This window comes from Limulus polyphemus, unplaced genomic scaffold, assembly GCF_000517525.1.
Source record: "Limulus polyphemus unplaced genomic scaffold, Limulus_polyphemus-2.1.2 Scaffold412, whole genome shotgun sequence".
NCBI classification, from domain to species: Eukaryota; Metazoa; Arthropoda; class Merostomata; order Xiphosura; family Limulidae; genus Limulus; species Limulus polyphemus.
The window spans coordinates 457,999-473,615 of NW_013666022.1; the positions used below are offsets into that span (position 1 = coordinate 457,999).

A 15,617-nucleotide genomic window follows, 5' to 3' on the forward strand; every position below is an offset into this window, starting at 1 on the left:
AAAATAAAAATTACATTGCATGTTTGATAGTCAACATTTGAAAAGAAAAAAGGCGTGAGAAAAACATTACTTAAGAAATCTTAAGATTTAGTCAAAAAAAGCTGAAATTTTGTGTACAAAAGCAATGTAACCTGTACTGATAATATGCAAAATTTTGTGAAGATATGCTTAGTGATTAAAAAGTTATAGCATGAAAACTATAACAAGCACAAAATAGTTATGAAGTCAGTACCTGGAACTGAGTCTGTGCTGAGAGAGTTAACACTTTTCTGCTCAAGTCACTGTGTTACATTAAAAATTTAATTAAACACCTTTATTATTAATGTATGCAAATGAAATTAACATTATAATGTATGTTATGATTCAAAGTTTTATGTTATTTAAGTTTTAGGTCCTTTATTTCAAAAGTTCTCATTTAGCTTCCATTTCTAGAAGAAAAAAAAAACATGACATGTATATTATATTTTTCATCATGTATTTTCTGGTGTATATAGCATTATTATATGACATGTATTAGTTTTTTACATGTATATATATTCTGTGATGGGTATCATAGATTTCAGAAGCAGTACATTTTAAGCTAAAATACAAAAACAGCTGCAGTGTATTTTGGTCAACAACTATATACTAAAACTATTGAGTCCAGATGTATTATAAATAATAGTTACTTACTTCTAGGTAAAAAGCCAGTAGCAAGAAATAGGTTTCAAGTAGAATGGATTTGCTTGGTACCAATTTGTGAACGTCTTCCAACAAAGTATGGAGAAATAGCCAAAGTCAGAGTGCTTGACTGAACTTGAAGCTTGCAAAACAATAACCAGATTTGAAACCTGAATGTTTATTGGTTGATAAATAAGTTTGCTGAAAGAGAAGTAGGATTTCACAATTATGTGCACCAATACAATCTTTGTACACCTATACTATATATCACTAAATTTCTAATATTCCAGAAGGATTACCAACATTACAAGAATTGTTATGTTTATTGTATTGCCACTAAACCATATAATAAACATTTTGACATAATCAAAGTGCAGTCTTATTGCTCTGGAGAATACTTGTCCTAAAACACTTTAGGATACATACATAAGCCAATAAATTCCACATCCTGTTGTCGGCATAAACGTTTTCACATATTCTAAGTGCAATGTGATTACTAAAGTTAAATTTCCTATAAAACACTAAGATATATAATTCGATACATTAGACATCCTCTTCTCGGAGCAGGGGTCAAGTCGGTTATCCCTTCCCACATGCTTATTTGCTTTCGAAGGTATTGTATTGTGGTGTCACATAAATAGTTCATTGACACAATCGATGATTGCTTCATTTTCAGCAGTTTTCTACTTCAGTGGTAGACAGTAAAAATACAAGAGAAGTACTTGAAAATCTTATGAACAATAATCAAGAACACAGGTCAAAGCTGCTCATTTTACATCTGATTTTACAACTTTTCATTATACTTTGATGAATTGTCTGCTGGCTGAATAATAAAATATAATGTTAGGGTAGAGGGAATAACAGGTGAAATATAAAATAAGTTTCATATTTACTACTATTTCATATTTTAGTGATTACGAAAAATGAAGGCTGATAGTTTTGAGACAATGAGAATTATTTTTAATCTTTACACAAGATTCACTTTGCTCTTAGTAGTAAAAAAAAATAGATTCATTCATGGACAAATTGTTAGCAAAAATACTTCATTAAAAAAAAATTTTTTTTTTTTTTTAAAACGATATGCTAAAAGTCTGCCAAATTTTGTGAAAGTACAAATACTGTATTAAACTTTATAATATTAAAACTATATACAAGTAAAAATGGTCACATGGTCGGTCCCTGGGATCGAGCTTGTGTTGAAAGAGTTAACAGCATGAGGACTCCATCATTTACTTTGTTTATGGTGTTTTTTCAGGTCAGCCAAATAACAGAGATGATTTTCAATCAATCTTTATTTGAACATCTAAAATGGATTCATAAAATTTAAAGTTGAATAAGATAAGAAACAAAGGACTTGCTCATTTCTTGAATATACTTATAAATGGGATGGGCTCAAGAATATTCACAAATCGATAAAGCCTCTCTCTCTTGCTACTTTTATTTTCTAAGAGGCTACAGAATATGTTATCCACTAACATTAGAACAAGAAATTCAGAACATGTAGTCCATTCTGGAAGAATTATGGTTCCCTATAAATTAAAAAAAAAGTGCATCTTAAAAACCACCAGAGAAATATTTTTTTCAAAATAGTGAACATAAAAAATGAACATGAATAAAAAATTATTCTAAAGAAAGATGAATTCATCATCATTTACACGTAATCCAATGTTAAAACAATAGAACATACAACAAACCCATACAAGAAGACAAAAATCAAGCTTTTTATATAATTCCATGTAAGTTTATAGGAAAAAGTATAAACACAAGAATCAGCTTTTTCATTTACAATAATGTTTGTTATGAATTTGCTTTCACTGATTCATAATATGAATGAAATCATAGTAATAATGAAAATATATACTTCTTAGTCTAGTAGGACTTGTGATTTGATTTGGTGATGGTAAATCAATCCACTAATTGCCTGACCATAACATCACAAACTAGTATGAAGTTTCATACTTGTAGTTAAAAATTCTTATGAGTAAAGGTAGACAAGGATAACTTGTACTCTTGGATAGTTCAGTTGGATAGAGCATTGGCCCTGTTAGCCAAAGGTCCTAGATTCAAGCTTCAGTCCTGGATTTTTTTTTTTTCAGTTATTAGTTATTTTTCACTTAAATAATGTTTGTTAGATAGTTTAAAAGTTAAAGAGAATTGAAAATTTTTCCAATTACTGAAGCTTGAATAAGGCTATCTCCTCTATGTGTATGTGTATTTTATTTATGTAAGTTCTGTTAAATGACTTCTTTCTTATTACCACCACCATTTAAAAGTATTAGGTTTTTGAGTCTTGTTGTTCAGTGATGATACACAGTATTTTGATAATCTTTTATCCATTTGGTACATTTATATTCATTTTGTTGGAATGTGTAGGTTTATTAGTTCAATATAGTGCAAACACAGGACCCTTTTAACAGCTGAGAGAGACCCTTGATCAAATATTCCACCCACTCACAGGTTATTTATACCTTATAAATTAACTTTTGGAATAAATAGTATAGTGTATTGTGTTTTTTCTTTTTTGCCCTGATGAAGTGAAATGGGAGTAAGTGTAGAGATCTCCTGCCCATTAGGGCCCATTTGTCTTAAAAGTCCTGGTGTAATTTCCCAGTTGTACCCTCCTAGCAATATCCTGGCATTCAGCAACTATTTGTATTCACTTTTTTGTTTCAATTCACGGTAGTCGTGACTTTCTTTACCTTGAAATTAAAAAATTTCATAACTCACCATTTTCCATCTAGTTCTCCTACCCATCCCTTTTCCCCTCAAATGGCATCTTTTTAACTTTGTTTCTCTGATTATTGAAATACAAAGGTGGGAGACATTATCAAATCTGTTATCTAGTACTTGAAGTTTGAAATAGGACTTGATTGAAATTTGTTATTCATGAGGCACCTGACAAAGTGTGATAGCACCACTTAAAATTTGACTTTTTTCAATACAAATTTGCCAAACCATCCCTGAAACACTTCACAAAGTGTGATAGTACCTGTTAGAATTTGACTTTCCGTAATACAAGTTGGCCAAAATATCCCTGAAACACCTCCTAAAGTGTGATAGCATTCCTTAACATTTGACTTTCCTCAATACTATTTGGAAAAATCTAAACTTGTAGCATAAAATAGAGCTTTGGTATTTATTACTGAAAGTTTAAGAGTTGTTTTTAATTCAGTTATCTAATGTTTTTATTTCATTATACTTAAATCTTTACTTGGCAAGGCTATGTATGTGTGTGTGTGTGTGTTCACTAATACCCAGTGAACTGCTAGATCAATTTTCACCAAATCTTAAGACATCCTGAGGAGTAACATAGAAGAACTGGTATTTAAACTTACTCCCCACTGTCACCCCAACCCACTCTCTGGGAATCCCCCATGTTTACCCTTTGCATGGAATGGGTACATCATCTAGTTGTATTTCATATTATGCCCAGCAGTGCTGCTTTTTTTGTAATACTGTTGAAAGCAACAGTTTATAACAATAAGTATATCATTTCAGGCTCTCTATTCTTAGTTTCCTCTGAAAAAAACAAATGGTTTGTTTTGGATACTTCACACATAATTGTGCATACAAATCATTCTACCTCCTTGATAGTTAGCCACACTGTCTAGATCTTTGTTTTGGAGGTAGAAAGTACTGATCACCACAACAATAAAGAATGTATAATTACCAGTTTAAAGTTTTTCAAGACAATATATCATTTTTGCAATATTTTAAAATTTGTTGCATTAAATTTTGGTGTATATTAACTGTATATGTATGTCAAGTGTAATGAATGGGTTGGATTCACCCAAGGTTAATACCTGCTGCTAACCTTGGGTCAAACTCAGGTGCAGTGAAGGTATAAGAGTACAATATGTCCCACTATAAGAAACTTTGATAACCAGGCTAGTAAACTTATTTAATGTATCTGAAATTGGCACTTGATATTTCAGAACTTTATTCCATGCAGTATGTGTACATGTTGAAATAAAAACATATAAGTAGTGGAAGCATCTAATACAGTAAAATAAATTCCTGTATCTTACATTTATCAATTTTTGGATTTTTATAAAATGCAGCTTATGTTTGTAACTTAAAATTTCAATTATGATTAATGATTTTCGAAGTGCTTGAAATTAATGTTTGGAAACATAGTTTTAAAAGGTATAAAATGCATTTAAAATTGTTATTTTTATTGGAAAATACGAGACAAGTGAATTTGACTTTCAAAAGCATATTTACATGAGTGGACACAAAATTTAGTATAATATTTATATGTGTGTACTTATATAGGCCATTTTATTACATATATTAGACTGTTGTAAAGTTTCTCATTAAGCTTAATAATTGTGAGTAAAGTTATGCTTGGCCACATTATTTGTAATTACTCAATTACCAGTTTAAAGTCAAAGATGAGTAAAAGTAGTGTTCAAGATATTTATTTCTGCCTGAAGTTACTACTCGTATCATTAAGTCTCATGTGTTTTATTGCTTTGTTGGTTTTGTCATTTTCCTCAGTGACAATTGTGTGTTTGTTTATATATTAATCTATAGAAAAATCTGAGTTCATCCAGTCTCTTCTTGGTATTGGATCTGGGCCTAGACTTAGTTCTGTCAGACATGGCCGATTCAGTGGAAGCATTCATGACTTGTCACATGGTAGGAGGTCACCCAGTATAGGAAAAGCACATCGTCGTAGCCACAGTGCAGACAACAGACCTCAGGCTGCAAATAAAAAACCTGAAGATATTACTTCCAGTTTTGATCTTTCCTCCACCAGGTATGTTACTTGTTAATACTTACAATTACTGTGTAGATTTTATTCTGGTTCTTCTATTTCATCAATTTTGTTTCCTACTTGAATGCATTTAAAAAATAGAGAGGTCAACATGGACAATTTGTAAACCAGAAAAATTGTGAAAAAAAAAATTGAAAACTATGTAACACTGCTTGGGATTTGCAAGAAGGTATCTTTACCAAATCCCATGTAAGTTGGTTGAATAGTTTATGAAAACCACAAATTGTGCTTTCCTTGCTGGAAAATTGAGCAAAAGGCAAAAATTCCAAAACTGTCTATTTCCCTGTATGGTGCATATAAAAAAGTACCATTGTAGTAATTCCTGTGTAAATTAGTGTCAAAAAACTTTTTGTGACATCTTGATCCCCAACTATAATTAGTAAAAATGAGCAAGTGTAACATTTTTGTTTGTCAATGTATGTTGCATGTAGAAAAGTATTTTTGTCCCAAATTCCATGTAAATTGGTCAAAACAAGACTAAGTAATTTACCAAAACCCATAAAAATTATGGGTTTTTTAACCTTTTGCCCTCCACCAATGGCTAAAATGGGCTTATCCCACATTTTTTTATGTACATGCATGAGACTTGTCAAAAAGTACCTTTGTAAATTGGACAAAATACAGTAGAGTAATTATGCTTTTTGTGGCATCTTGACCTCCCTCTAATTACTAAAAATAGGCAAGTCCACCATTTTTGTTTGTCAGTGTGTGGGACTTGTAGAAAAGCATCTCTGTGCCAAGTCCCATGTAACTTGGTCAAATTATAGCTGAGTAATTGACCATGAATCCTAAAATTATGCTCTTTTTGTGAGCTCTGACCCCTAAATAGACTCAAAATTGGCAAATCAAACATTCTTTATGTCAGTGTGTTGGGTGCATCAAAGTTTATATTTGTGCCAATTTTCATTGTGATTGCTGTGAATATGACTACACAGGAGCCCAAAATATAAATTTTTTTGGGTTGTTTTGCCTTTGAACACAATCCTTAAAAAGGCCTAATCCAAAAAAGATTGAAAAAGCATTTCTGGGCATATTGGACCAAGGTATAATCCTACCAAGTTTCAAGTAAATCTGCTGAGAAATGAAGGAATGGCGGTCATTTGAAAGGTTTTTGGAAGAAGAAAGAATATAAAAATGGTATGTCTCTACAGAGAAATAATAAATATTGTAAGTGGGTGTCTCATGGCCTAGTGGTTAGCATGTCTGTACTTTGCAGCTGAAATTTTATAGTCTTGACCAAATGCCTCAAAACTATGTTTGGCATTTAGCAGCTGTGGACACACTATCAAAGTGATGGCCACATTGCACTATGTAATCGGACTAGAGTGATACAAGAGTTGGCAGTAGGTGCTGTTGATTGACTGCCTTCCCTCTGGTCTGTTAGTTCAAAGTTATGGGTGGCTATGCACAAATAGCCTTTTAGACTTTGTGTAGCTTTGTACAAAATTCTGAAAGAAAACAAATATTTTAAGTAATTTATTACTTTTAGGAATAAGAAGTAAATCTTCATTTCTATGAATTTCTGTTCTTTCAATCAATAAATGTTGACAACTTTAAGTTTTCATTAGCTTGACATTGAAGTCTGTTAATGACATGGTTTTTTAACAATAAAAATGTTCCAGTATCTCGCTTTGTAAGCATGTTCACTGTATAAAAGCTTAGTTTTGATAGGGAACAATTGAATTAGGCCATCTTAAAACTAATTTTGTTTTATTCTTAATACAGGTGTGGTTTTAATAATGACTGACTCAATCCCTAAAGTTTCTTCAACTTTTATTGTTTGATAAACTCATCCCTTTCAGGAATTATGAATATCAGAATTTAAAACTTTCTATTTATAAGTTATTTTTTGTTATACATTAGTGATGTATAATCTGTAATTGTTGTTGTATATTAATATATAGAATATCAGTACTTTTTCATTTTATTATTTCTTATTAGCATACTTTTATTATAAAGATTGTTTTACATTGTTAGCTTGATATATAAGTATTTAGTACTGACCTTAATCTCCTAAGCTCCCCAAACCTTGTGAGAGATTATTGGGATTACAGATGAAAACATAATTAACAGTAAGGGAATGCAACTGATGAAACAATGAATTCTAATCTTTATAAGTAGAACTGTAAAAAGGGTGTACTTAATTAGCTATACTGAATTCCAGGTTGATTTTTAGTTATTCTTATAGCATGTAACTTGCTCTGATTGGAAGTTAACATTAATTGTTTAGTGACTCGTATACAAGACAATCAATGATACTTATACTCAAGTAAAGTTTTCTTTTCATCTCACTTTGAACTTGGATTTTTGGTATTGGGTTTGTGATACAGGAAGCTTCAGAAGCAGTCAAGTTGAAATATTTGAAACAAATTCATATGGTCTGGAGAGACAAATTGTTATTTGAAGTTAATGTTCTATAAAACATCCCTTTTAATGCTACATTAAATTTAATAATATTGTTTTAAATGTTTTAATTTGGTCAATAAGTAGGCTGTTAAACATACCTTGTCTAAACTGAACAGTCTCTGTGCCTATTGTTAAGCTTAATGATACATTGTCTTTTATTTTATACTTTATAATCATACTCTTCTTTATAACAAATGCACTGTGTATAACATTGTGGTTTTAGTGAGCACATATCATTTTTAAATTAAGAAAATTTCTCAAGCTGATATATTAACTTATTGATTGGAATGTAATATATTTACTTCATGTTATTATATTATGTTTCCTGTAGCAACTGTGCCATCATAATGCACTTTATTTTGGAAAGTGACAGCACTGAGCTTCATTTAACTTTACAGCACTCTGTTATTGTAACATACATACTCAGCTACCACCCCTTTGGAAAATGCTGATGAGTAAATAAACTACCCAAATTTGAAAAGTCTTTTCCAGCACTGTTAAGATATGGAGTATCCCAACAATGGGTAATATTTACCAAGATAGAGAGTGAAAGCTTTTACCCATGAAATCAAGTGTCAATTATTTGGTACTTGTATGGCTTTAATGAGTAATTTCTTTTTTATTAAAATAATAGCAACAGAATTAAAACAGAATATTAATTTTCAGATGACTTTTAAATGTTTTTCAGGTTTTTTTTCTTTAAATGACATAAAACAACAACATCCAGATCATTTATATCAAAGTAAATTTATTACTAAAACTAAATTGTGAAGTAATATAAACAGATAAATGAGAAAAAGCGACTTTAAAATGATTAATAACTTAGCATTTTTCTAACAGATAAACTTATTTTCAAGATTATTTTTAAATATTTTACAATTTTGTATATCAGAGAACAACATTATAAATAATTTATAATGTAAACGAACCTGTAAATAAATTTAAAAAGAAAAAAAATTAAAAAGCCATACAAATATGAAGGAATACTTTTTATTTTTAACATATTATTCATTTTAAAAAATAAAAGAACTTGTAAAAAAAAAATACAAGCAACTACTGTAAAATTGTATTTTCAAAGTATTGTATGTCATATTGTAATTAATACAAAAAGCATTGTTGTATGGAAATACAGAACAAGTATAGTTCTTAATACTTTCTCTCTCTCTCTCTCTCTCTAGAGTGGTTGATTATGTACTTCAGTCTATATATAATTTTTGTTATATACTTCAAAGAGTTAGAAAAAACATTTAGTAATTTTTACAATAATTACTGAGACTTAGTGTGTATTTGTTCTTTAATTTGTATAAATTGCTTTAATACATTCATTGTGAATGTTCAGGCCAGTATAAAAAAAACAAATTCCCCCTAAATACTAAAACTGAAAAGCATGATTGATTGTGTCTTAATTTGAAGAGTATGTATAGTATATTTTAAGATAGAAATAACTCTACTTTAAAAAACATGTCCTATCTATGGTTCATCAATAACTTAAATTTATGCAAAAGACTAGAAACAAATGTACAAACTCTTAAGCTACTGAAATCCTATTGTCACAGTTTTCAGAAATTCATTATTACCAGAAACATAATCATAAACAGTTCACTAACTTACTTTTAATAAGAAAATGTATAAACTAATCCTTTATGGCAGGGATTCTCCAACTAGGAGGTGCAAGAAGTGTTGGGGAAGGGGGGAGCTGTAAGTAAATACACAAAATACATAATACTGTTAAAGTACTAAGTATCTATAGATCTATAAATACTTACAGTGGGGACTTCAGTTACGATGTGAAATGTTCTCAAAGGCCTTGTGCCGATAAATGTGGAAGTCTCTGCTTTATGGTACACAATACATCTGTTTAGAATTTTAATAACATGTATACAGTTATCAATTGTGTTCACTTAAAAAAAAAAAAACTCAGTTGCTTTCAGTTAGAATAAGACAAAACCACTAATGTAAATGTAAGTGCAGAAAAATCTGTTGGCAACTTCACTGAATAGCTGGACATTTTTATTAACTGACATTTCTTGTATGTTTCATGTTTGAGTAAAAAAATGGTTAAACACAAGTTTTGAAACAAAATTGTGTAACCTTGTGTTCTTTTCATGTGATCTTCATCTTCTAGGTCTACATATGATTTTGTAGCCAGTCTTTCACCTGTGTCATAAGTTCATGAATGTTGCAATGTTAGAAAAATTTTATGTATTACTTAAAAGTCTACATGTGATTTTGTAGCCAGTTCTTCACCTGTGTCATAAGTTCATTTGGAATGTTAGAAAAATTTTATGCATTACTTAAAAATTCGTTTATACATTACCACACCAATAACCTGAAGAATATTTGGATCATTAAACTTCATCTGTCTGTAAAAACATGTTAATGTATTGCAACAGCATAAACAACCTTAACTATTTAGCTATAAAAATTTTCAATATCTTTTCACCTTAAAAGAGCTTTAGGCTACTGATAAGAAATCACTTTGTTAAAATCAACGTTTGACAAATGGCAAAATACTAATTTAGTTGTAAAATGAGGGTGATAAAGTAAAATTTAAAAAGGCAAGAAAAAAATTTTATATTTTCATTCATAACTTCCACTGAAAATATGTGAAGTACTGTTGTACCAGTTAACTAATTATTTGCATAGGAACTAATATTAGTCCATTTTATTAGACCTAAAAAATTCTACTGATGCCTGGAACTTTTGGAAATAACATGCATGTCTTTTAGTGGGCCTATGTTGAACGTTACATAGGGTAATTGCTATTGTGTTAATAATAAGTTTATAATTAAAAATAAAACCGAACTAACCTGAATAATTCATGGGTTATTATTCCATTACTCTCAAGTTACAATGGCAATTGTCACCAGCCCTGTGCAGAATGTTGTTCCATTGATATGATGAATGACCTTCCAGCTCTCTTGCTAGCAGTGCTGTAGGAACCATCCATGGCTTATAATAGCAGGTGACTGTCCACCATGGTCTTTAAGTAGATGCTGATAGGCCTCTTCTGCTCCACTCTCTATCCAGTCTCCATGTTTTCTGTCTGGGCTGGTTTCTACAGTTAACAGTGGCACCTGATGTTTATTTAACATGGGAACAACTGAGATCTGGTATCGTTGGTGGTTATATGGCCATGCCCACCCATGACAGTCTTCTGAAGTGTCTTTTCGACAACCCCCTGCTTGTTTGGTGTCTGCGAGTTTGTTGTGGAGATGGAATGTTTCAATTGAAGAGAGCAGTGGCTTAGTGATGAAATGCATGGTCTTTACACCTCAAGACCATTGTGAAGAATTTTGCTTGTAAGTGCTGTTGTGTTTTGTGATGCTGCTGAGGCTTGTGGGGTGTACTAACAGAGCTTTGAAGTATATCTCATAACCTATCGTAAATCTCACCTAGATATGTAGTGTTTGTACTGATTATTGGTATTGCACAGAAATGGAGAAAGCAATACTGGATTGGGCAGGCAACTCGGAATAGGGTTGGAAGCACACTTTAGCATGCTTTGAAGCATGCCAGTGCTAGGGAGTCTGCCCCTCAGGAAAATTTTTAAAGTGCTCTGAGATTGAATTTTGTACTAATTTTACTATAATTTATTAAATGTATTAACCATTTCAAGCACTTTATGACTCACAAAAATTGGTGCTCACTGGCACTTGTACTCACCATAGCTATAAGCAAGCACAAGCATATACACTTGCCTGTAATTTATTATGCATTGTTATACTGTTTCATACATACTACTATAAGTCTTATTTATTTACCTAGAAACTATTTTTGAAGTGCAAGTTAAGTTTAAAAAGCCTTACAGTTACTGTGACAAAATGTTGGTGCTGCTACTGCCTGGTCTTCCAGACCTGCACCGGCGCAATTGTTGCATAATCCAGGATAGAGCATAAAGAGGTAACATTCGTCAGCTCCATTGTTTTAGTGTCCCCCCCCCCTCCCAATTCTCCAAGAAGAATAAAGGTAAAAGAAATGTTCAGAGTACCTTACGATTGTACAACACATAGAAAAAAGTTATTAGAATAAAGTATATAGGAATTTCCATTCATATAATTGCACTTGTTTTTCCAGTAATAACCCAAACACAAACAACCGATCTGTCACTTGGGATGATGAACCTCATCAGTTTAAGGATCAGGAGAAATCTGTACAGTTTATTCCATATGAACATGAGAAGGATGTGAACCCTGACTTTGGCAGACCAATGAAATCAGCTGAAAATCAAAGGCCTTCATGTAAATCTGAAGGTGACGAACCTGAGATTATTAGCTGAATGTAAAAAAGCAACAAAAAATACCTATTTCCAATTTGAATTATGGAATGGCCGATTTACATATTTTTATTTTACAATTTATTTTCAATAATGCATGTATTTATAAAATTTATACCATTTTTGATATGTTTGATAGAAGTTATTGTTTATTTGAGATTAAAATATGATGTCGACATTTTGCTCATAATCAACCTAATTTCCGTCCTTTTGATTTAATTTACTTGAAAACTCAATCGTAACTGAAATATGTGTTTGAAAATAGTTAAAATTTTAAAAATAGAATATAGTTTTTATATCATTATTTAAAGAGAGTTTTTATTATGAAAATGTAACTACAACATAACTTTAGGAGTTCAGTTTCTACAGTTTAATGTATTATTGTTAGTATTATAACTAAACAGAAATCTGTCGTCTTTGGGGTTTGGTCAATAAAATCATTGTTTTTAGGTCTCTGTTTTTGATGAAAGATTTAACTTGTGATTTTATAAGTGTTACAGCTTTCACGATATAAAAATATATTTTACTGAGTAGTGATTTAACATGATAGAGTAAACCTCTATCTATTCTTTCGTGTTGTCACTGCATTTTTCTTGAAAAAAATTTGATTTTTCTACAGGAAAACCAACACGACTATTTTTTTAGATCATAAAGTGTTTAAAACGCTAACTTTTCATTTAAAAAAAATTCACGTACTTTATATTTAAAACGTCACTACATTTTTTGGTATTACGTGTGTGTGTGTGGATTATTTATATGGATTATAATTGGTCAGGAAACTGTGCGCGAACTATTGCTTGGCCGGTGTTTCAGAATGTTTACAACAACAGTGAGAGATAAGGGGGTGATCCATGTTACATTAATTATTCCCAGACTGATTCCGTCATAAGTATGTCTTTATTCTGTGCAGATCAGTTCTTCACCATGATTTTCAAGGAGAGAAAGTACTTGTTCAATAATTAAAAAAAAAATACTTTCTTTTCGACTTCAGCTTCCGAACATCATAATTTTGATATTTTTTTTCACTTAATTATTAATAATTAAAAGTAAGGAATAGCGTATAAAAGATACACCAACCTCGCTACGTCAACTACAAGTGCTGACGAGACCGTTCATCCAATACCAAGTAAATACTAATTTAGCACATCGTATTTTAGCCAGTTTAAATGTATGTTTACTGTTAGTTGTCAGTAATACACGCAATAATATTAAATCACTCACAGTTTTAGTCTGTCTCTGGTATTTATTGGTAACGAGTATCTAGATAAGGCTTCGTTTACTATATTCATTGATGCCTCTAGAGTATTAACGACATGGTACCCAACCCTCTAATTAGCACTATTATGTCAACCCCACCCCATAGAGATGCTCAAGGCAAAGGATGTGAAAATGGTCCTGTAAATATTTCCTGTTTAATAATTAAAATGTCTGTTTTTTGACCCGCAAGTGCAAATCTAATGAACTTTGATAGTTTATGGACAGTTTCTTGCATGTATTAGGTCACCAAGAAATTAATGTCGCGTTTTGGAACACTTTCATTACCCCCCCCCACCCCATAAAAAAACAACAACAACAACAACTTAAATCACTTATAATAATTAAACGAACCGCCTAAATGTCACGTTAGTGTAGCCTATATAGTGTGTAAAGTTTAGTATACTCTAATCCCTTATAGCAATGGCACACAACAAGACACACATTCGACATGCAATGCTGTTTGAATACGAGAAGGGAAGGAACGCCTCTGTAGTCACAAATAATATCAAATAAGTTTATGGAAATATTTTGGACGTTCGTAAGTGTCAACGGTGGTTCAGCAAATTTCGTGCAGGTAACTTTAGCCTTAAAAACTGTGATGGCTGAAGCCAACATGTTGGAATTGATGTTGATGCTATGAAGATGTTTGTTGAGTTTAACCCAAGGGAACACACTCGTGAAATGGCCCTGAAATTGCATGTCTCTCATGAAACAAAAAGGTAACATGGGAAAACTCCATAAAGGTGGTGTTTGGGTGCATCACGAACTCTGCTATGATTATCGTTTCCAACGTGTGAATGTTGCTTCGTCTCTTCTGGTGCGTGAACAATTTTTGGACAGAATTGTCACCGGTGATGAAAAATTGATTCTTTGTGTGAATATTAAACGCCAAAAACAATGGCTCAGTCCTAGCTAAAAACCACTTCCGACCTCAAAACCTGGACTCCATCCGCAGAAAGTGATGCTTTGCATTTGGTGGAACATCAAACTCGAACTCCTCAATCCACGGCGAACTCTCAATGCAGAGATCTGTAGTCAGCAACTGGAACATTTAAATCAAGCCCTTCACCAGAAATGCTCTTCAATCGGAAAGGTGTTCTTCTCCACGACAATGCACGTCCACATGTGGCACGTTTGACGCAACACAAGACTATGGAGTTGGATTGGGAATTTCTCCCCACCCAATATATTCTCCAGTTATGGCACCATTAGATTATCATCTTTTTCGTTCGCTGCAACACCATCTTAATTGGAAAATGTATGCAAATGTGGAAGGTGTTAAAGAGGACTTTGACATGTTTTTTGCTTCAAAGCCAAGTGATTTCTTTAATCAGGGCATTAACAACTTGATTGTAAGATGGAAGAGCATCATCGATAAGAATGGATACCATTTCATTTAAGAAATGTTTTGTTTTGATATATAAATTATAGTTTTTTCATCCAAAAAACGCGACATTAATTTCTGGACGACCTAATAATTTAATGGCTAAAGACCATTTCACAATTTTGTCATCCTTGTAGAATCCAAGCCTCGACAAATATTTTCAGACCTTGGAGCCAGGTGTGCCTAACCTAACTTTGCTACTGTTTGTACCAGGAAATGAGAGCTATACTGGTGGCTCGATTATCCGCGCCTCTGTTATCCACGGTTTTTTCTTTTCCCCAAATTTTCTCAAAATAATTGCCCCGTTACAATTCTAGACAATAATTTACAAGTTTTGGAGAAATTGTCGCTCAGAAGTTAATTTTGGCTGCCAAAGTTCGGGTGTTGCATGATATCCGGGGTTTTCGCGTGCAGGATCTGGCGTGCGTTCAAGTCGTCAGTCGGCAGGTTCAAGTCTAGTCTTGCCACTTATTTATAGCGGTTAAGTCATGAATACGAAATATTTGTAGCTTGGTTAACATTATTTGATTAGTGATTAAAATCGTAGTAAACAAAAATACACATTAAGATTTCTTAAAGATTTCACTCAACTTCATTCCGCTGTTCTATGCTGCAGATGCATGTTCATGTTGTATTGGGGTGTCGCCCAGTTACGCATTGTTCTCCTCCCTACAGATAATTAGTATCTTCAATCTGTTTTAACAAAGGTTTTTTTTCGTAATAATTCCCAAGCATAGATTTGCGTTAATTTTTAACTTATTTTTCACAGGCGTTGATAGGGTGCGAATGTACTTCCGTGTCTATAGCAGAAGAGGTGGAATTGGACTCTGGTAACTCGGGAAATTTGGAGAAAT

The 15,617-nt window shown here is 32.1% G+C and overlaps 1 protein-coding gene across 1 annotated transcript in view; it reads left to right on the forward strand.

Annotated features, from left to right (window-relative positions):
• LOC106458068 (cortactin-binding protein 2-like) overlaps positions 1–12,580 on the forward strand; it is a 119,925-nt gene extending 107,345 nt beyond the window's left edge. The window contains exons 22-23 of the mRNA XM_022384202.1: positions 5,197–5,422; positions 11,924–12,580. Coding sequence (XP_022239910.1) covers positions 5,197–5,422; positions 11,924–12,125 — 428 coding nt within the window. The 3' untranslated portion in view covers positions 12,126–12,580. The remainder of the gene's footprint in view (positions 1–5,196; positions 5,423–11,923) is intronic.
• Positions 12,581–15,617: the final 3,037 nt, after the last annotated feature.